The following is a 20,817-nucleotide window of genomic DNA, read 5'->3' as shown; positions in this document are numbered from 1 at the left end:
CCCAGCCACAGCCGATCGGAACCCAGCCACAGCCGATTGGAACCCAGCCACAGCCGATTGGAACCCAGCCACAGCAGATCAGAACCCAGCCACAGCCGATTGGAACCCAGCCACAGCCGATCGGAACCCAGCCACAGCAGATCAGAACCCAGCCACAGCAGATCAGAACCCAGCCACAGCAGATCAGAACCCAGCCACAGCAGATCAGAACCCAGCCACAGCAGATCAGAACCCAGCCACAGCAGATCAGAACCCAGCCACAGCCGATCGGAACCCAGCCACAGCAGATCAGAACCCAGCCACAGCCGATTGGAACCCAGCCACAGCCGATCGGAACCCAGCCACAGCAGATCAGAACCCAGCCACAGCAGATCAGAACCCAGCCACAGCCGATCGGAACCCAGCCACAGCCGATCGGAACCCAGACACAGCCGATCAGAACCCAGCCACAGCAGATCAGAACCCAGCCACAGCAGATCAGAACCCAGCCACAGCCGATCGGAACCCAGCCACAGCCGATCGGAACCCAGCCACAGCCGATCGGAACCCAGCCACAGCCGATCGGAACCCAGCCACAGCCGATCGGAACCCAGCCACAGCCGATCGGAACCCAGCCACAGCCATTCAGAACCCAGCCACAGCAGATCGGAACCCAGCCACAGCCGTTCAGAACCCAGCCACAGCAGATCGGAACACAGCCACAGCCGATCGGAACCCAGCCACAGCCGATCAGAATCCAGACACAGCCGATCAGAACCCAGACACAGCCGATCAGAACCCAGCCACAGCCGATCAGAACCCAGCCACAGCAGATCAGAACCTAGCCACAGCAGCAGGACATCTGACAGAGCCTCAGAGTTTGAGCCAGGTGGTTTCAGCTGAGCCAAAATAAGATTGTTCCATTTTTTACTTATTTTCTTTGTGTGCGCCAGATGCTATCCATTTCATTTCAATTATTTTTAGCGGCGCTGCTTGGCAGTCATGTTTCACCTCAGCTTTAACAGGGCCGAAGGGAGAGTAGCTCTGACAGGTCAACATGAGGTAAGAAGGAAGGTTATCCAAAAACCTGCAGAGCAGAGCAGCACAGAGCATAGTCTGGTTTCAGCTCTCAGAGAAGTCAAACCACAGCTCTGAGAGTTTTACAGAATGAAAGCAAAAAGGCAGACAGGCAGACAGACAGACAGACAGGGAGACGGACAGGCAGGCAGTGTGTGTGTTTATCACAGTAGGGAAGGGAAGGGAGTCCTTCATACTGACCATCAGGCTGTATGGTATGGTTCATTCATACTGACCACAGCATGACATCAGGCTGTGTGGTTAATTCATACTGACCATCAGGCTGTATGGTTCATTCATACTGACCATCAGGCTATATGGTTCATTCATACTGACCATCAGGCTGTATGGTTCATTCATACTGACCATCAGGCTGTATGGTTCATTCATACTGACCATCAGGCTGTATGGTTCATTCATACTGACCACAACATGTCATCAGGCTGTATGGTTCATTCATACTGACCATCAGGCTGTATGGTTCATTCATACTGACCATCAGGCTGTATGGTTCATTCATACTGACCATCAGGCTGTATGGTTCATTCATACTGACCATCAGGCTACATGGTTCATTCATACTGACCACAACATGTCATCAGGCTGTATGGTTCATTCATACTGACCATCAGGCTGCATGGTTCATTCATACTGACCGCAGCATGACATCAGGCTGTGTGGTTCATTCATACTGACCATCAGGCTGTATGGTTCATTCATACTGACCATCAGGCTGTATGGTTCATTCATACTGACCATCAGGCTGTATGGTTCATTCATACTGACCATCAGGCTGCATGGTTCATTCATACTGACCACAGCATGACATCAGGCTGTATGGTTCATTCATACTGACCATCAGGCTGTATGGTTCATTCATACTGACCATCAGGCTGTATGGTTCATTCATACTGACAACACACACACACACACACACACACACACACACACATGGGCGCAGAATAAGTTAGAGGAAAAACAAAAAGAAATGGAGGAACTTATTCAAGAAATATCAAGTGTAATATATTATAAAAATAAAGCAAAATGGATGGAATATGGGGGGGAAAATGCACCAAATTGTTTTTCTTAAATCTTCAACAATTTACTGAAACTTGCTACAAATGACGGAGTCACCCATGATTCACCAATATATATTTTGGTAGAGGCAGCAAATGACTCTAAGCATGTGTTTTTGTTTCAGTCTCCTCCATCTCCAGTAACTCAAGTTAATTGTATGGATTTGTTTCCTGTTAATACTGTTAAATTAACAGCCGGACAGAAAGACTCATGTGAAGGTCAAATTACAGAGGAGGAACTTCTTGATGCAATTAAAGCCTTTAAGTCTGGGAAAACTCTAGGGCTGGATGGCATACCAGTGGTAGTATACCAAACTCCAGGGCTGGATGACATACCAGTGGTAGTATACCAAACTCCAGGGCTGGATGGCATACCAGTGGTAGTATACCAAACTCCAGGGCTGGATGACATACCAGTGGTAGTATACCAAACTCCAGGGCTGGATGGCATACCAGTGGTAGTATACCAAACTCCAGGGCTGGATGACATAACAGTGGTAGTATACCAAACTCCAGGGCTGGATGGCCTACCAGTGGTAGTATACCAAACTCCAGGGCTGGATGGCCTACCAGTGGTAGTATACCAAACTCCAGGGCTGGATGACATACCAGTGGTAGTATACCAAACTCCAGGGCTGGATGACCTACCAGTGGAAGGATACCAAACTCCAGGGCTGGATGGCCTACCAGTGGTAGTATACCAAACTCCAGGGCTGGATGACCTACCAGTGGAAGGATACCAAACTCCAGGGCTGGATGGCCTACCAGTGGAAGGATACCAAACTCCAGGGCTGGATGGCCTACCAGTGGAAGGATACCAAACTCCAGGGCTGGATGGCATACCAGTGGAAGGATACCAAACTCCAGGGCTGGATGGCATACCAGTGGTAGTATACCAAACTCCAGGGCTGGATGGCATACCAGTGGAAGGATACCAAACTCCAGGGCTGGATGGTATACCAGTGGAAGGATACCAAACTCCAGGGCTGGATGGCATACCAGTGGTAGTATACCAAACTCCAGGGCTGGATGACCTACCAGTGGAAGGATACCAAACTCCAGGGCTGGATGGCCTACCAGTGGAAGGATACCAAACTTCAGGGCTGGATGGCCTACCAGTGGAAGGATACCAAACTCCAGGGCTGGATGACATACCAGTGGTAGTATACCAAACTCCAGGGCTAGATGGCATACCAGTGGAAGGATACCAAACTCCAGGGATGGATGGCATACCAGTGGTAGTATACCAAACTCCAGGGCTGGATGGCATACCAGTGGAAGGATACCAAACTCCAGGGCTGGATGTTCTACCAGTGGAAGGATACCAAACTCCAGGGCTGGATGGCCTACCAGTGGAAGGATACCAAACTCCAGGGCTGGATGGCGTACCAGTGGAAGGATACCAAACTCCAGGGCTGGATGGCCTACCAGTGGAAGGATACCAAACTCCAGGGCTGGATGATATACCAGTGGAAGGATACCAAACTCCAGGGCTGGATGGCATACCAGTGGAAGGATACCAAACTCCAGGGCTGGATGACATACCAGTGGAAGGATACCAAACTCCAGGGCTGGACGGTATACCAGTGGAAGGATACCAAACTCCAGGGCTGGATGACCTACCAGTGGAAGGATACCAAACTCCAGGGCTGGATGACATACCAGTGGAAGGATACCAAACTCCAGGGCTGGATGACATACCAGTGGAAGGATACCAAACTCCAGGGCTGGATGGCATACCAGTGGAAGGATACCAAACTTTTTTTTATGTATTCAGTGGAACATTATTAGCATTTTTAACCACTCCTATAAAAATAGTAGATTATCAGATACTCAACAAGAAGGTCTGATTTCATTATTACTGAAACAGGATCCAAGTGGTAAATATAAAGATCCAGTCCATTTAAAAAATTGGACACTTCAGTGTTGTGATGCAAAAATTCTAGCAGAGTGCATATAATTGAAAAAGTATTGTCGGATATTATTCAACCTAATCAGACAGGTTTTTTTTTTTACATGGATGATACATTGGAGATAAGATAAGTACCGGAAACAACAGAACACTTATGAAAAATCTGGGAAACCAGGCATGGTATTGTAACGGTTTTCTTCTGGTGAAAGAGAGGCGGACCAAAATGCGGCGTGGTTAGTTTTGTACATCTTTAATAAAGATGAAAGTACAACAATCTACAAAACAAGAAACGTGAAAAAAACTAAACAGTCCTATCTGGTGCCACAAACACAGGAACAATCACCCCCAGACAAAACAAACCACATAAATCCCCATGTCACACCCTGGCCTAACCAAAATAATAACGAAAACACAGAATACTAAGGCCAGGTCGTGACAGTACCCCCCCCCCCCCCCCCCCCCACAAGGAGCGGACTCCCGGCCGCCACCTAAATCCATAGGGGAGGGTCTGGGTGGGCGTCTGTCCACGGTGGCGGCTCTGGCGCTGGACGTGGACCCCATTCCAACATAGTCTCTGTCCACCTCCTTCGCGTCCCTTGATTGGCGACCCTCGCCGCCAACCCAGGCCTACTAACCCCTACAAAGGGCCCACCTGGACGAACGGATCTTGGCAGACTGGCGGCTCTGGCGGATCCTGGCAGACTGGCGGCTCTGGCGGATCCTGGCAGACTGGCGGCTCTGGCGGATCCCGGCGTGTCTATTTGTGGAAAAATCACCCTGATTAACTCTTTAGTCATATCCCAGTTTACCCTGATTAACTCTTTAGTCATATCCCAGTTTACCCTGATTAACTCTTTAGTCATATCCCAGTTTACCCTGATTAACTCTTTAGTCATATCCCAGTTTACCCTGATTAACTCTTTAGTCATATCCCAGTTTACCCTGATTAACTCTTTAGTCATATCCCAGTTTACCCTGATTAACTCTTTAGTCATATCCCAGTTTACCCTGATTAACTCTTTAGTCATATCCCAGTTTACCCTGATTAACTCTTTAGTCATATCCCAGTTTACCCTGATTAACTCTTTAGTCATATCCCAGTTTACCCTGATTAACTCTTTAGTCATATCCCAGTTTACCCTGATTAACTCTTTAGTCATATCCCAGTTTACCCTGATTAACTCTTTAGTCATATCCCAGTTTACCCTGATTAACTCTTTAGTCATATCCCCTTTTGGCCTTCCTTACACCTAGCAACCTATTTTTTTAAATTATATGAGCAAAATATATTCCATTTTATTTGGAACGGCAAACCAGACAAAATTAAACAGGCCTATTTATATAATGTACATGAATTCGGAGGGCAGAAATGATTATATATGAATGCATTAGACGTCTCACTAAAGGCTTCAGTCATACAAAAGTTAAACCTAAATCCGAACTGGTTCAATATCAGATTAGGAAGAATGTCTCACCCCATGTTCAATAATAACTTTTTCCCTTTTTTTTCAGATTACAACCTCTCACTTTCGATTATTTGAAAATGAAATAATCTCCAAAATATCGACATTTAAATAAAAAGGGATCGAAAAATGCAATTTTTTGTTTAATCCATCAAAAAAGACAAAACAAATAATACAACAAATATTGTGGTTAAACTCAGATATACTAATTGATACAAAAAAAGAATAATAATACAAAAAGAGTATTTGTAAATTATTTCATAAATAGGACTGGTGGAGTTGTCACACATGCATCTAACAAAAATATATATAAAATGTCTGCTCTACCCAAAATAACAACCAACAATCAAGGATCTCTGTGTGCTTTTCTCCGTTCATCCTTGCCTCGATCCTGACTAGTCTCCCAGTCCCTGCCGCTGAAAAACATCACCACAGCATGATGCTGCCACCACCGTGCTTCACCGTAGGGATAGTGCCAGGTTAGCAAAAAAATTATAAAAACCTGTTTTTACTTTGTGATTATGGGGTATTGTGTGTAGATTGATTAGGAAAAACATTTATTTAATACATTTATTTAATAAGGCTGTAACGTATCAAAATGTGGAAAAAGTCAAGGGGTCTGAATTACCTTTCGCTTCCTGAATACACTGTAGCTTGTTTTTGGTTCGCAGGTCCAGAAATGGCTGAAGAATTGCAACATTTACCTGGAGCTAATTCTGCAAATCACACTGCTGGGTGACTTGAAAAGTCACAGTCTTCAATCAATAATAACACTTTTAGAAACATTTTTTATATTTAATTTACAATCTGTAGAAAATTTGAGAATACAAAGGTTCAGAACTTTTGTGAAACATCACTGCACAGCACAGATTATATATAAATTATATATAAATATATATATATATATATATATCAAATGGATGGTGTTAAGATATAGATGGGAGGGGTTGAGTGGAGCTGAAGGGTGGGACTAAAAACAACAAGATAACTCATGTAAAATACACTGTGTCTATAAAATAGGTTCAGAACATTTGTGAAACAGCACAGTTAAAAATATATGGCAAATTGAAATCAAACTGGATGGTCTTCAGAGCTAGATGGGAGAGGTCGAGGCCTAGGTGAAGGATGGACTGGATGGTCTTCAGAGCTAGATGGGAGAGGTCGAGGCCTAGGTGAAGGATGGGACTGGATGGTCTTCAGAGCTAGATGGGAGAGGTCGAGGCCTAGGTGAAGCATGGACTGGATGGTCTTCAGAGCTAGATGGGAGAGGCCGAGGCCTAGGTGAAGCATGGGACTGGATGTTCTTCAGAGCTAGATGGGAGAGGCCGAGGCCTAGGTGAAGGATGGGACTGGATGGTCTTCAGAGCTAGATGGGAGAGGCCGAGGCCTAGGTGAAGGATGGGACTGGATGGTCTTCAGAGCTAGATGGGAGAGGCCGAGGCCTAGGTGAAGCATGGGACTGGATGGTCTTCAGAGCTAGATGGGAGAGGCCGAGGCCTAGGTGAAGGATGGGATAATAAATAAACAAAAGATTCCTATTGTAAAATACATTGTGTCCGTAAAATGTATATAATATGTATAAGCTGGAAGTAGAAGCTTAAATGTTGTTGTCCGTTAGTTTACTCCAATTGGGGGAGAGGTGGGAAGGTTAGGGGAAATAATAAAGGAAAATATACATACGGCCTCCCGGGTGGCGCAGTGGTCTAGGGCGCTGCATTGCAGTGCCAGCTGTGCCACCAGAGACTCTGGGTTCGTGCCCAGGCTCTGTCGCAGCCGACCGGGAGGTCACTGGGGCGACGCACAATTGGCCTAGCGTCGTCCTGGTTAGGGAGGGTTTGGCCGGTAGGGATATCCTTGTCTCATCACGCACCAGCGACTCCTGTGGTGGGCCGGGCGCAGTGAGCGCTCGCCAGGTGCACGGTGTTTCCTCTGGCACATTGGTGCGGGTGGCTTCCGGGTTGGATGCGCGCTGTGTCAAGAAGCAGTGCGACTTGGTTGGGTTGTGTTACTAACAATTGGATACCACGAAATTGGAAAGAGAAGGGGGTAAAATTAATATATATATATATATATATACACTGTACCAGTCAAAAGTTTGGACACACCTACTCATTGAAGGGTTTTTCTTATTTTTACTATTTCTACATTGTAGAATAAATGGTGAAGACATCAAAACTATGAAATAACACACATGGAATCATGTAGTAACCAAAAAAGTGTTAAAGAAATCTAAATATATTTTAGATTCTTCAAAGAAGGCGCCCTTTGCCTTGATGACAGCTTTGCACACTCTTGGCATTCTCTCAACCAGAGATGAGTGATTTTCCTACAGTTTTGACGGAGTTCCTAACATATGCTGAGCATTTGTTGGCTGCTTTTCCTTCACTCTGTGTTCCAACTCATTCTAAACTATCTCAATTGGGTTGAGGTCAGGGGATTGTGGAGGCCAGGTCATCTGATGCATCACCCCATCACTCTCCTTCTTGGTCAAGTAGCCCTTACACAGCCTGGAGGTGTGTTGGGTCATTGTCCTGTTGAAAAACTAATGATAATCCCACTAAGCGCAAACCAGATGGGATGGCGTATCACTGCAGAATGCTGTGGTAGCCATGCTGGTTAAGTGTGCCTTGAATTATAAATAAATCACTGACAGTGTCAACAACATAGCACCCACACATCATCACACCTCCTCCATGCTTCACGTTGGGAACCGAACTAGGCAAACCTGGCTTTGGGACAAGACTCTGGATATCCTTGAAAGGCCCAGCCAGAGCCCGGACTTGAGCCCGATCTAACATCTCTGGAGAGACCTGAAAATAGCTGTGCAGCAAAGCTCCCCATCCAGCCTGACAGAGCTTGAGAGGATCTTCAGAGAAGAATGGGAGAAACTCCCCAAATACAGGTGTGCCAAACTTGTAGCGTCATACCCAAGAAGACTCGAGGATGTAATCGCTGCCAAAGGTGCTTCAAGAAAGTATTGAGTGAAGGGTCTGAATACTTCTGTAAATGGATGAAGGATGTAGGTAATGGTGTCAGTCTAGTCTGGTGTAGAAGGATTGTTCTACTCAGTTATATCACCATCACCAGCTGGGTGTTCTGTGTGCAAGGAGTTTTATAATATTTATTTTATTTCCTGTGTGATAGTTTTTATTTGTAATACATTTGCAAACATTTTTAAAAGCCTGTTTTCGCGTTGTCATTGTGAGATATTGTGTGTAGATTTTAATGAGGGGAAACATTAAAAAAAAATCTATTTCAGAATAAGGCTGTAATGTAATAAAATGTGGAAAAAGTCAGGTGGTCTGAATACTTTCCAAATGCCCTGTATATATATTTATTAAAAAAACAATACATGGGGGTTTGGAAATGATGCAGACAATTACATTGACGGAAGGTGCAATCTATCTGCAATATTAAAGCTGATCTACCCCCTAAAAAAAAAATCGAATCAAATTCATCGGTGTCTTAAAAAAGACCTCGTCTCAGTCTGACCACTATAGGGAGATTGTTTCCTTGAGGATTGGAGGAGAGTTGGAGAGGCTGAAGTTGTCCTGTCTTGATGGTGAACTCGGCCTTCCTGGTCCTCATGGCGGGAAATGAGAAGGAATCTGGGTGGCTCTCCAGTCCAGAGCCGGACTCCAGTGGACTCTCTGCATACAGAAAAGGACAATGGTAGAAACCATGAAAACAAACATTAGAGTCTCACTCTATCCTCTTGACCCAATCAATACTATTATGCCAATCATGTGTTCCAGAATCAGAAACCCATCCCACTTTACCATGGATGCCAATCATGTGTTCCAGAATCAGAAATCCCTCCCTCTTTACCGTGGATGCCAATCATGTGTTCCAGAATCAGAAATCCCTCCCTCTTTACCATGGATGCCAATCATGTGTTCCAGAATCAGAAACCCCTCCCGCTTTACCGTGGATGCCAATCATGTGTTCCAGAATCAGAAATCCCTCCCTCTTTACCGTGGATGCCAATCATGTGTTCCAGAATCAGAAATCCCTCCCTATTTACCGTGGATGCCAATCATGTGTTCCAGAATCAGAAACCCCTCCCACTTTACCGTGGATGCCAATCATGTGTTCCAGAATCAGAAATCCCTCCCTCTTTACCGTGGATGACAATCATGTGTTCCAGAATCAGAAATCCCTCCCTCTTTACCGTGGATGCCAATCATGTGTTCCAGAATCAGAACTCTCTCTGCCAGGATCTTGAGAGCTTCCCTCAGCTGCTGCACTCCCTCAGTTCCCCCCTGAGAGACACACAGAGACACACTCCCTCAGTTCCCCCCTGAGAGACACACAGAGACACACTCCCTCAGTTCCCCCCTGAGAGACACACAGAGACACACTCCCTTAGTTCCCTCCTGAGAGACACACAGAGACACACGCCCTTAGTTCCCCCCTGAGAGACACACAGAGACACACTCCCTCAGTTCCCCCCTGAGAGACAAACAGAGACACTCCCTCAGTTCCCCCCTGAGAGACAGAGACACTCCCTCAGTTCCCCCCTGAGAGACAGACAGAGACACAGAGACACTCCCTCAGTTCCCCCCTGAGAGACAGACAGAGACAGACACTCCCTCAGTTCCCCCCTGAGAGACAGACAGAGACAGACACTCCCTCAGTTCCCTCTCTGAGAGACATACAGAGACACACACTCCCTCAGTTCCCCCCTGAGAGACACACAGATACACACACTCCCTCAGTTCCCCCTGAGAGACAGACAGAGACACACACTCCCCAGTCCCCCCTGAGAGACAGACAGAGACACTCCCTCAGTTCCCCCCTGAGAGACAGACAGAGACATTCCCTCAGTTCCCTCTCTGAGAGACAGACAGAGACAGACACTCCCTCAGTCCCCCCCTGAGAGACAGACAGAGACACTCCCTCAGTTCCCCCTGAGAGACAGACAGAGACACTCCCCCAGTTCCCCCTGAGAGACATACAGAGACACTCCCCAGTTCCCCCTGAGAGACAGACAGAGACACACTCCCTCAGTTCCCCCCTGAGAGACAGACAGAGACAGACACTCCCTCAGTTCCCCCCTGAGAGACACACAGAGACACACTCCCTCAGCTCCCCTCTGAGAGACACACAGAGACACACTCCCTCAGTTCCCCCCTGAGAGACACACAGAGACACACTCCCTCAGTTCCCCCCTGAGAGACACACAGAGACACACTCCCTCAGTTCCCCCCTGAGAGACACACAGAGACACACTCCCTCAGTTCCCCCCTGAGAGACAGACAGAGACAGACACTCCCTCAGTTCCCTCTCTGAGAGACATACAGAGACACACACTCCCTCAGTTCCCCCCTGAGAGACACACAGATACACACACTCCCTCAGTTCCCCCTGAGAGACAGACAGAGACACACACTCCCTCAGTCCCCCCCTGAGAGACAGACAGAGACACTCCCTCAGTTCCCCCCTGAGAGACAGACAGAGACACTCCCCCAGTTCCCCCCTGAGAGACATACAGAGACACTCCCCCAGTTCCCCCCTGAGAGACAGACAGAGACAGACACTCCCTCAGTTCCCCCCTGAGAGACAGACAGAGACAGACACTCCCTCAGTTCCCCCCTGAGAGACAGACAGAGACAGACACTCCCTCAGTTCCCCCCTGAGAGACACACAGAGACACACTCCCTCAGCTCCCCTCTGAGAGACAGACAGAGACAGACACTCCCTCAGTTCCCCCCTGAGAGACAGACAGAGAAAGACACTCCCTCAGTTCCCCCCCGAGAGACAGACAGAGACAGACACTCCCTCAGTTCCCCCCTGAGAGACACACAGAGACAGACACTCCCTCAGTTCCCCCCTGAGAGACAGACAGAGACAGACACTCCGTCAGTTCCCCCCTGAGAGACAGACAGAGACAGACACTCCCTCAGTTCCCTCTCTGAGAGACAGACAGAGACAGACACTCCCTCAGTTCCCTCTCAGAGACACTGACAGAGACAGACACTCCCTCAGTTCCCCTCTGAGAGACAGACAGAGACAGACACTCCATCAGTTCCCTCTCTGAGAGACATACAGAGACACACACTCCCTCAGTTCCCCCCTGAGAGACACACAGATACACACACTCCCTCAGTTCCCCCCTGAGAGACAGACAGAGACAGACACTCCATCAGTTCCCTCCCTGAGAGACAGACAGAGACACTCCCTCAGTTCCCCCCTGAGAGACACAGAGACACTCCCTCAGTTCCCCCCTGAGAGACAGACAGAGACAGACACTCCCTCAGTTCCCCCCTGAGAGACAGACAGAGACAGACACTCCCTCAGTTCCCTCTCTGAGAGACATACAGAGACACACACTCCCTCAGTTCCCCCCTGAGAGACACACAGATACACACACTCCCTCAGTTCCCCCCTGAGAGACAGACAGAGACACACACTCCCCCAGTCCCCCCCTGAGAGACAGACAGAGACACTCCCTCAGTTCCCCCCTGAGAGACAGACAGAGACATTCCCTCAGTTCCCTCTCTGAGAGACAGACAGAGACAGACACTCCCTCAGTCCCCCTGAGAGACAGACAGAGACACTCCCTCAGTTCCCCCTGAGAGACAGACAGAGACACTCCCCAGTTCCCCCTGAGAGACATACAGAGACACTCCCCAGTTCCCCCTGAGAGACAGACAGAGACACACTCCCTCAGTTCCCCCTGAGAGACAGACAGAGACAGACACTCCCTCAGTTCCCCCTGAGAGACACACAGAGACACACTCCCTCAGCTCCCCTCTGAGAGACACACAGAGACACACTCCCTCAGTTCCCCCCTGAGAGACACACAGAGACACACTCCCTCAGTTCCCCCTGAGAGACACACAGAGACACACTCCCTCAGTTCCCCCCTGAGAGACACACAGAGACACACTCCCTCAGTTCCCCCCTGAGAGACAGACAGAGACAGACACTCCCTCAGTTCCCTCTCTGAGAGACATACAGAGACACACACTCCCTCAGTTCCCCCCTGAGAGACACACAGATACACACACTCCCTCAGTTCCCCCCTGAGAGACAGACAGAGACACACACTCCCTCAGTCCCCCTGAGAGACAGACAGAGACACTCCCTCAGTTCCCCCTGAGAGACAGACAGAGACACTCCCCAGTTCCCCCTGAGAGACATACAGAGACACTCCCCAGTTCCCCCTGAGAGACAGACAGAGACAGACACTCCCTCAGTTCCCCCCTGAGAGACAGACAGAGACAGACACTCCCTCAGTTCCCCCCTGAGAGACAGACAGAGACAGACACTCCCTCAGTTCCCCCCTGAGAGACACACAGAGACACACTCCCTCAGCTCCCCTCTGAGAGACAGACAGAGACAGACACTCCCTCAGTTCCCCCCTGAGAGACAGACAGAGAAAGACACTCCCTCAGTTCCCCCCCGAGAGACAGACAGAGACAGACACTCCCTCAGTTCCCCCTGAGAGACACACAGAGACAGACACTCCCTCAGTTCCCCCCTGAGAGACAGACAGAGACAGACACTCCGTCAGTTCCCCCCTGAGAGACAGACAGAGACAGACACTCCCTCAGTTCCCTCTCTGAGAGACAGACAGAGACAGACACTCCCTCAGTTCCCTCTCAGAGACACTGACAGAGACAGACACTCCCTCAGTTCCCCTCTGAGAGACAGACAGAGACAGACACTCCATCAGTTCCCTCTCTGAGAGACATACAGAGACACACACTCCCTCAGTTCCCCCCTGAGAGACACACAGATACACACACTCCCTCAGTTCCCCCCTGAGAGACAGACAGAGACAGACACTCCATCAGTTCCCTCCCTGAGAGACAGACAGAGACACTCCCTCAGTTCCCCCCTGAGAGACAGACAGAGACACTCCCCCAGTTCCCCCCTGAGAGACAGACAGATACACTCCCCCAGTTCCCCCCTGAGAGACAGACAGAGACACACTCCCTCAGTTCCCCCCTGAGAGACAGACAGAGACACTCCCCCAGTTCCCCCCTGAGAGACAGACAGAGACACACTCCCTCAGTTCCCCCCTGAGAGACAGACAGAGACAGACAATCCCTCAGTTCCCCCCTGAGAGACACACAGAGACACACTCCCTCAGCTCCCCTCTGAGAGACAGACAGAGACAGACACTCCCTCAGTTCCCCCCTGAGAGACAGACAGAGACAGACACTCCCTCAGTTCCCCCCTGAGAGACAGACAGACAGACACTCCCTCAGTTCCCCCCCTGAGAGACACACAGAGACAGACACTCCATCAGTTCCCCCCTGAGAGACAGACAGAGACAGACACTCCCTCAGTTCCCCCCTGAGAGACAGACAGAGACAGACACTCCCTAAGTTCCCCCCTGAGAGACAGACAGAGACAGACACTCCCTCAGTTCCCTCTCTGAGAAGCAGACAGACAGACACTCCCTCAGTTCCCTCTCTGAGAGACAGACAGAGACAGACACTCCCTCAGTTCCCTCTCAGAGACACTGACAGAGACAGACACTCCCTCAGTTCCCCTCTGAGAGACAGACAGAGACAGACACTCCCTCAGTTCCCTCTCTGAGAGACAGACAGAGACACTCCCTCAGTTCCCCCCTGAGAGACAGACAGAGACACTCCCTCAGTTCCCCCCTGAGAGACAGACAGAGACATTCCCTCAGTTCCCTCTCTGAGAGACAGACAGAGACAGACACTCCCTCAGTTCCCTCTCTGAGAGACAGACAGAGACACTCCCTCAGTTCCCCCCTGAGAGACAGACAGAGACACTACCTCAGTTCCCTCTCAGAGACACTGACAGAGACAGACACTCCCTCAGTTCCCCTCTGAGAGACAGACAGAGCCAGACACTCCCTCAGTTCCCTCTCTGAGAGACAGACAGAGACACTCCCTCAGTTCCCCTCTGAGAGACAGACAGAGACAGACACTCCCTCAGTTCCCCCCTGAGAGACAGACAGAGACACTCCCTCAGTTCCCCCCTGAGAGACAGACAGAGACACTCCCTCAGTTCCCCTCTGAGAGACAGACAGAGACAGACACTCCCTCAGTTCCCCCCTGAGAGACAGACAGAGACAGACACTCCCTCAATTCCCCCCTGAGAGACAGACAGAGACAGACACTCCCTCAGTTCCCCCCTGAGAGACAGACAGAGACACTCCCTCAGTTCCCCCCTGAGAGACAGACAGAGACACTCCCTCAGTTCCCCTCTGAGAGACAGACAGAGACACTCCCTCAGTTCCCCCCTCTGAGAGACAGACAGAGACACTCCCTCAGTTCCCCCCTCTGAGAGACAGACAGAGACACTCCCTCAGTTCCCCCCTGAGAGACAGACAGAGACAGACACTCCCTCAGTTCCCCCTGAGAGACAGACAGAGACACTCCCTCAGTTCCCCCTGAGAGACAGACAGAGACACTCCCTCAGTTCCCCCCTGAGAGACAGACAGAGACACTCCCTCAGTTCCCCTCTGAGAGACAGACAGAGACAGACACTCCCTCAGTTCCCCACTGAGAGACAGACAGAGACAGACACTCCCTCAGTTCCCCCCTGAGAGACAGACAGAGACAGACACTCCCTCAGTTCCCCCCTGAGAGACAGACAGAGACAGACACTCCCTCAGTTCCCCCCTGAGAGACAGACAGAGACACTCCCTCAGTTTCCCCCTGAGAGACAGACAGAGACACTCCCTCAGTTCCCCCCTCTGAGAGACAGACAGAGACACTCCCTCAGTTCCCCCCTGAGAGACAGACAGAGACAGACACTCCCTCAGTTCCCCCCTGAGAGACAGACAGAGACACTCCCTCAGTTCCCCCCTGAGAGACAGACAGAGACACTCCCTCAGTTCCCCTCTGAGAGACAGACAGAGACAGACACTCCCTCAGTTCCCTCTCTGAGAGACAGACAGAGACACTCCCTCAGTTCCCCCCTGAGAGACAGACAGAGACACTCCCTCAGTTCCCCCCTGAGAGACAGACAGAGACATTCCCTCAGTTCCCTCTCTGAGAGACAGACAGAGACAGACACTCCCTCAGTTCCCCTCTGAGAGACAGACAGAGACAGACACTCCCTCAGTTCCCCCCTGAGAGACAGACAGAGACACTCCCTCAGTTCCCTCTCAGAGACACTGACAGAGACAGACACTCCCTCAGTTCCCCTCTGAGAGACAGACAGAGACAGACACTCCCTCAGTTCCCTCTCTGAGAGACAGACAGAGACACTCCCTCAGTTCCCCCCTGAGAGACAGACAGAGACACTCCCTCAGTTCCCCCCTGAGAGACAGACAGAGACACTCCTCAGTTCCCCCTGAGAGACAGACAGAGACACTCCCTCAGTTCCCCCTGAGAGACAGACAGAGACACTCCCTCAGTTCCCCTCTGAGAGACAGACAGAGACACTCCCTCAGTTCCCCCCTCTGAGAGACAGACAGAGACACTCCCTCAGTTCCCCCCTGAGAGACAGACAGAGACAGACACTCCCTCAGTTCCGCCCTGAGAGACAGACAGAGACACTCCCTCAGTTCCCCCCTGAGAGACAGACAGAGACACTCCCTCAGTTCCCCCCTGAGAGACAGACAGAGACACTCCCTCAGTTCCCCCCTGAGAGACAGACAGAGACAGACACTCCCTCAGTTCCCCCCTGAGAGACAGACAGAGACACTCCCTCAGTTCCCCTCTGAGAGACAGACAGAGACACTCCCTCAGTTCCCCCCTCTGAGAGACAGACAGAGACACTCCCTCAGTTCCCCCCTGAGAGACAGACAGAGACACTCCCTCAGTTCCCCCCTGAGAGACAGACAGAGACACTCCCTCAGTTCCCCTCTGAGAGACAGACAGAGACAGACACTCCCTCAGTTCCCCCCTGAGAGACAGACAGAGACAGACACTCCCTCAGTTCCCCCCTGAGAGACAGACAGAGACAGACACTCCCTCAGTTCCCCCCTGAGAGACAGACAGAGACACTCCCTCAGTTTCCCCCTGAGAGACAGACAGAGACACTCCCTCAGTTCCCTCTCAGAGACACTGACAGACAGACACTCCCTCAGTTCCCCTCTGAGAGACAGACAGAGACAGATACTCCCTCAGTTCCCTCTCTGAGAGACAGACAGAGACACTCCCTCAGTTCCCCTCTGAGAGACAGACAGAGACACTCCCTCAGTTCCCCCCTGAGAGACAGACAGAGACACTCCCTCAGTTCCCCCCTGAGAGACAGACAGAGACACTCCCTCAGTTCCCCCCTGAGAGACAGACAGAGACACTCCCTCAGTTCCCCTCTGAGAGACAGACAGAGACACTCCCTCAGTTCCCCCCTCTGAGAGACAGACAGAGACACTCCCTCAGTTCCCCCCTGAGAGACAGACAGAGACAGACACTCCCTCAGTTCCCCCCTGAGAGACAGACAGAGACACTCCCTCAGTTCCCCCTGAGAGACAGACAGAGACACTCCCTCAGTTCCCCCTGAGAGACAGACAGAGACACTCCCTCAGTTCCCCCCTGAGAGACAGACAGAGACACTCCCTCAGTTCCCCTCTGAGAGACAGACAGAGACACTCCCTCAGTTCCCCCTGAGAGACAGACAGAGACAGACACTCCCTCAGTTCCCCCTGAGAGACAGACAGAGACAGACACTCCCTCAGTTCCCCCTGAGAGACAGACAGAGACACTCCCTCAGTTCCCCCTGAGAGACAGACAGAGACACTCCCTCAGTTCCCCCTGAGAGACAGACAGAGACACTCCCTCAGTTCCCCCTGAGAGACAGACAGAGACACTCCCTCAGTTCCCCCTGAGAGACAGACAGAGACACTCCCTCAGTTCCCCCTTGAGAGACAGACAGAGACACTCCCTCAGTTCCCCTCTGAGAGACAGACAGAGACAGACACTCCCTCAGTTCCCCCCTGAGAGACAGACAGAGACAGACACTCCCTCAGTTCCCCCTGAGAGACAGACAGAGACAGACACTCCCTCAGTTCCCCCTGAGAGACAGACAGAGACACTCCCTCAGTTTCCCCTGAGAGACAGACAGAGACACTCCCTCAGTTCCCCCCTCTGAGAGACAGACAGAGACACTCCCTCAGTTCCCCCCTGAGAGACAGACAGAGACAGACACTCCCTCAGTTCCCCCCTGAGAGACAGACAGAGACAGACACTCCCTCAGTTCCCCCTGAGAGACAGACAGAGACACTCCCTCAGTTCCCCCTGAGAGACAGACAGAGACACTCCCTCAGTTCCCCCTGAGAGACAGACAGAGACACTCCCTCAGTTCCCCCCTGAGAGACAGACAGAGACACTCCCTCAGTTCCCCCTTGAGAGACAGACAGAGACACTCCCTCAGTTCCCCCTTGAGAGACAGACAGAGACACTCCCTCAGTTCCCCTCTGAGAGACAGACAGAGACAGACACTCCCTCAGTTCCCCCCTGAGAGACAGACAGAGACAGACACTCCCTCAGTTCCCCCCTGAGAGACAGACAGAGACAGACACTCCCTCAGTTCCCCCCTGAGAGACAGACAGAGACACTCCCTCAGTTTCCCCCTGAGAGACAGACAGAGACACTCCCTCAGTTCCCCCCTGAGAGACAGACAGAGACACTCCCTCAGTTCCCCTCTGAGAGACAGACAGAGACACTCCCTCAGTTCCCCCCTGAGAGACAGACAGAGACACTCCCTCAGTTCCCCCCTGAGAGACAGACAGAGACACTCCCTCAGTTCCCCTCTGAGAGACAGACAGAGACACTCCCTCAGTTCCCCCCTCTGAGAGACAGACAGAGACACTCCCTCAGTTCCCCCCTGAGAGACAGACAGAGACAGACACTCCCTCAGTTCCCCCCTGAGAGACAGACAGAGACACTCCCTCAGTTCCCCCCTGAGAGACAGACAGAGACATTCCCTCAGTTCCCTCTCTGAGAGACAGACAGAGACAGACACTCCCTCAGTTCCCTCTCTGAGAGACAGACAGAGACACTCCCTCAGTTCCCCCCTGAGAGACAGACAGAGACTCTCCCTCAGTTCCCTCTCAGAGACACTGACAGAGACAGACACTCCCTCAGTTCCCCTCTGAGAGACAGACAGAGACAGACACTCCCTCAGTTCCCTCTCTGAGAGACAGACAGAGACACTCCCTCAGTTCCCCACTGAGAGACAGACAGAGACAGACACTCCCTCAGTTCCCCCCTGAGAGACAGACAGACACACTCCCTCAGTTCCCCCCTGAGAGACAGACAGAGACACTCCCTCAGTTCCCCCCTGAGAGACAGACAGAGACACTCCCTCAGTTCCCCCCAGAGAGACAGACAGAGACACTCCCTCAGTTCCCCCCTGAGAGACAGACAGAGACACTCCCTCAGTTCCCCCCTGAGAGACAGACAGAGACAGACACTCCCTCAGTTCCCCCCTGAGAGACAGACAGAGACACTCCCTCAGTTCCCCCCTGAGAGACAGACAGAGACACTCCCTCAGTTCCCCCCTGAGAGACAGACAGAGACACTCCCTCAGTTCCCCTCTGAGAGACAGACAGAGACACTCCCTCAGTTCCCCCCTCTGAGAGACAGACAGAGACACTCCCTCAGTTCCCCCTTGAGAGACAGACAGAGACAGACACTCCCTCAGTTCCCCCTGAGAGACAGACAGAGACACTCCCTCAGTTCCCCCCTGAGAGACAGACAGAGACACTCCCTCAGTTCCCCCCTGAGAGACAGACAGAGACACTCCCTCAGTTCCCCTCTGAGAGACAGACAGAGACAGACACTCCCTCAGTTCCTCCCTGAGAGACAGACAGAGACACTCCCTCAGTTTCCCCCTGAGAGACAGACAGAGACACTCCCTCAGTTCCCCCCTCTGAGAGACAGACAGAGACACTCCCTCAGTTCCCCCCTGAGAGACAGACAGAGACACTCCCTCAGTTCCCCTCTGAGAGACAGACAGAGACAGACACTCCCTCAGTTCCCCCCTGAGAGCCAGACAGAGACACTCCCTCAGTTCCCCCCTGAGAGACAGACAGAGACAGACACTCCCTCAGTTCCCCCCTGAGAGACAGACAGAGACAGACACTCCCTCAGTTCCCCCCTGAGAGACAGACAGAGACACTCCCTCAGTTCCCCCCTGAGAGACAGACAGAGACACTCCCTCAGTTCCCCCCTCTGAGAGACAGACAGAGACACTCCCTCAATTCCCCCTGAGAGACAGACAGAGACAGACACTCCCTCAGTTCCCCCTGAGAGACAGACAGAGACACTCCCTCAGTTCCCCCTGAGAGACAGACAGAGACACTCCCTCAGTTCCCCCTGAGAGACAGACAGAGACACTCCCTCAGTTCCCCCTGAGAGACAGACAGAGACACTCCCTCAGTTCCCCTCTGAGAGACAGACAGAGACAGACACTCCCTCAGTTCCCCCTGAGAGACAGACAGAGACACTCCCTCAGTTCCCCCTGAGAGACAGACAGAGACACTCCCTCAGTTCCCCCTGAGAGACAGACAGAGACAGACACTCCCTCAGTTCCCCCTGAGAGACAGACAGAGACAGACACTCCCTCAGTTCCCCCTGAGAGACAGACAGAGACACTCCCTCAGTTCCCCCCTGAGAGACAGACAGAGACGCTCCCTCAGTTCCCCCCTGAGAGACAGACAGAGACACTCCCTCAGTTCCCCCCTGAGAGACAGACAGAGACACTCCCTCAGTTCCCCTCTGAGAGACAGACAGAGACAGACACTCCCTCAGTTCCCCCCTGACAGACAGACAGAGACACTCCCTCAGTTCCCCCCTGAGAGACAGACAGAGACACTCCCTCAGTTCCCCCCTCTGAGAGACAGGCAGAGACACTCCCTCAGTTCCCCCCTCTGAGAGACAGACAGAGACAAATAAGCATAAATACACAATGCAGTGCATACCTCAGGTAAACCCTCTCCTGGCTCCCCCTTCTGCCCAGACTGCCCCTGTAAACACAGTGACACATTCATTATCATTTCAAAACCACTTGCAAAAATCACTGAACATCAGCTGTCAGAGCAGCTTACCGATCGCTGCAGCTGTACACAGCCCATCTGTAAACAGCCCATCCAACCAACTACCAACCTCATCCCCATATTTGTGTTGTTTTTCTGCTCTTTTGCACACCAGTATTTCTACTTGCACATCCTGTATCCCAACCAGAAGCCATGGATTACAGGCAACATCCGCACCGAGCTAAAGGGTAGAGCTGCCGCTCTCAAGGAGCAGGACACTAATCCGGACGCTTATAAGCAATCCCGCTATGCCCTCAGACGAACCATCAAACAGGAAAAGTGTCAATACAGGACGAAGATTGAATCCTACTATTCCCTCAGACGAACCATCAA

The 20,817-nt window shown here is 51.2% G+C and overlaps 1 protein-coding gene across 2 annotated transcripts in view; it reads right to left on the bottom strand.

Moving 5' to 3' along the window:
- Positions 1 to 5,637: 5,637 nt before the first annotated feature.
- LOC115126090 (collagen alpha-1(XXVI) chain-like) overlaps positions 5,638 to 20,817 on the bottom strand; it is a 59,275-nt gene continuing 44,095 nt past the window's right edge. For both annotated transcript variants that reach the window (XM_065000583.1, XM_065000584.1), the window contains exons 12-14: positions 20,371 to 20,415; positions 9,679 to 9,769; positions 5,638 to 9,157 (exon numbers count right to left, since the gene is read on the bottom strand). In XM_065000583.1, coding sequence (XP_064856655.1) covers positions 8,973 to 9,157; positions 9,679 to 9,769; positions 20,371 to 20,415 — 321 coding nt within the window. In that variant the 3' untranslated portion in view covers positions 5,638 to 8,972. The remainder of the gene's footprint in view (positions 9,158 to 9,678; positions 9,770 to 20,370; positions 20,416 to 20,817) is intronic.

Source organism: Oncorhynchus nerka, linkage group LG14, assembly GCF_034236695.1.
Source record: "Oncorhynchus nerka isolate Pitt River linkage group LG14, Oner_Uvic_2.0, whole genome shotgun sequence".
In the NCBI taxonomy this organism is placed as follows: Eukaryota; Metazoa; Chordata; class Actinopteri; order Salmoniformes; family Salmonidae; genus Oncorhynchus; species Oncorhynchus nerka.
Note: the sequence above shows the minus strand (reverse complement) of the source record. Positions and strands in the feature narration are given on the sequence as shown.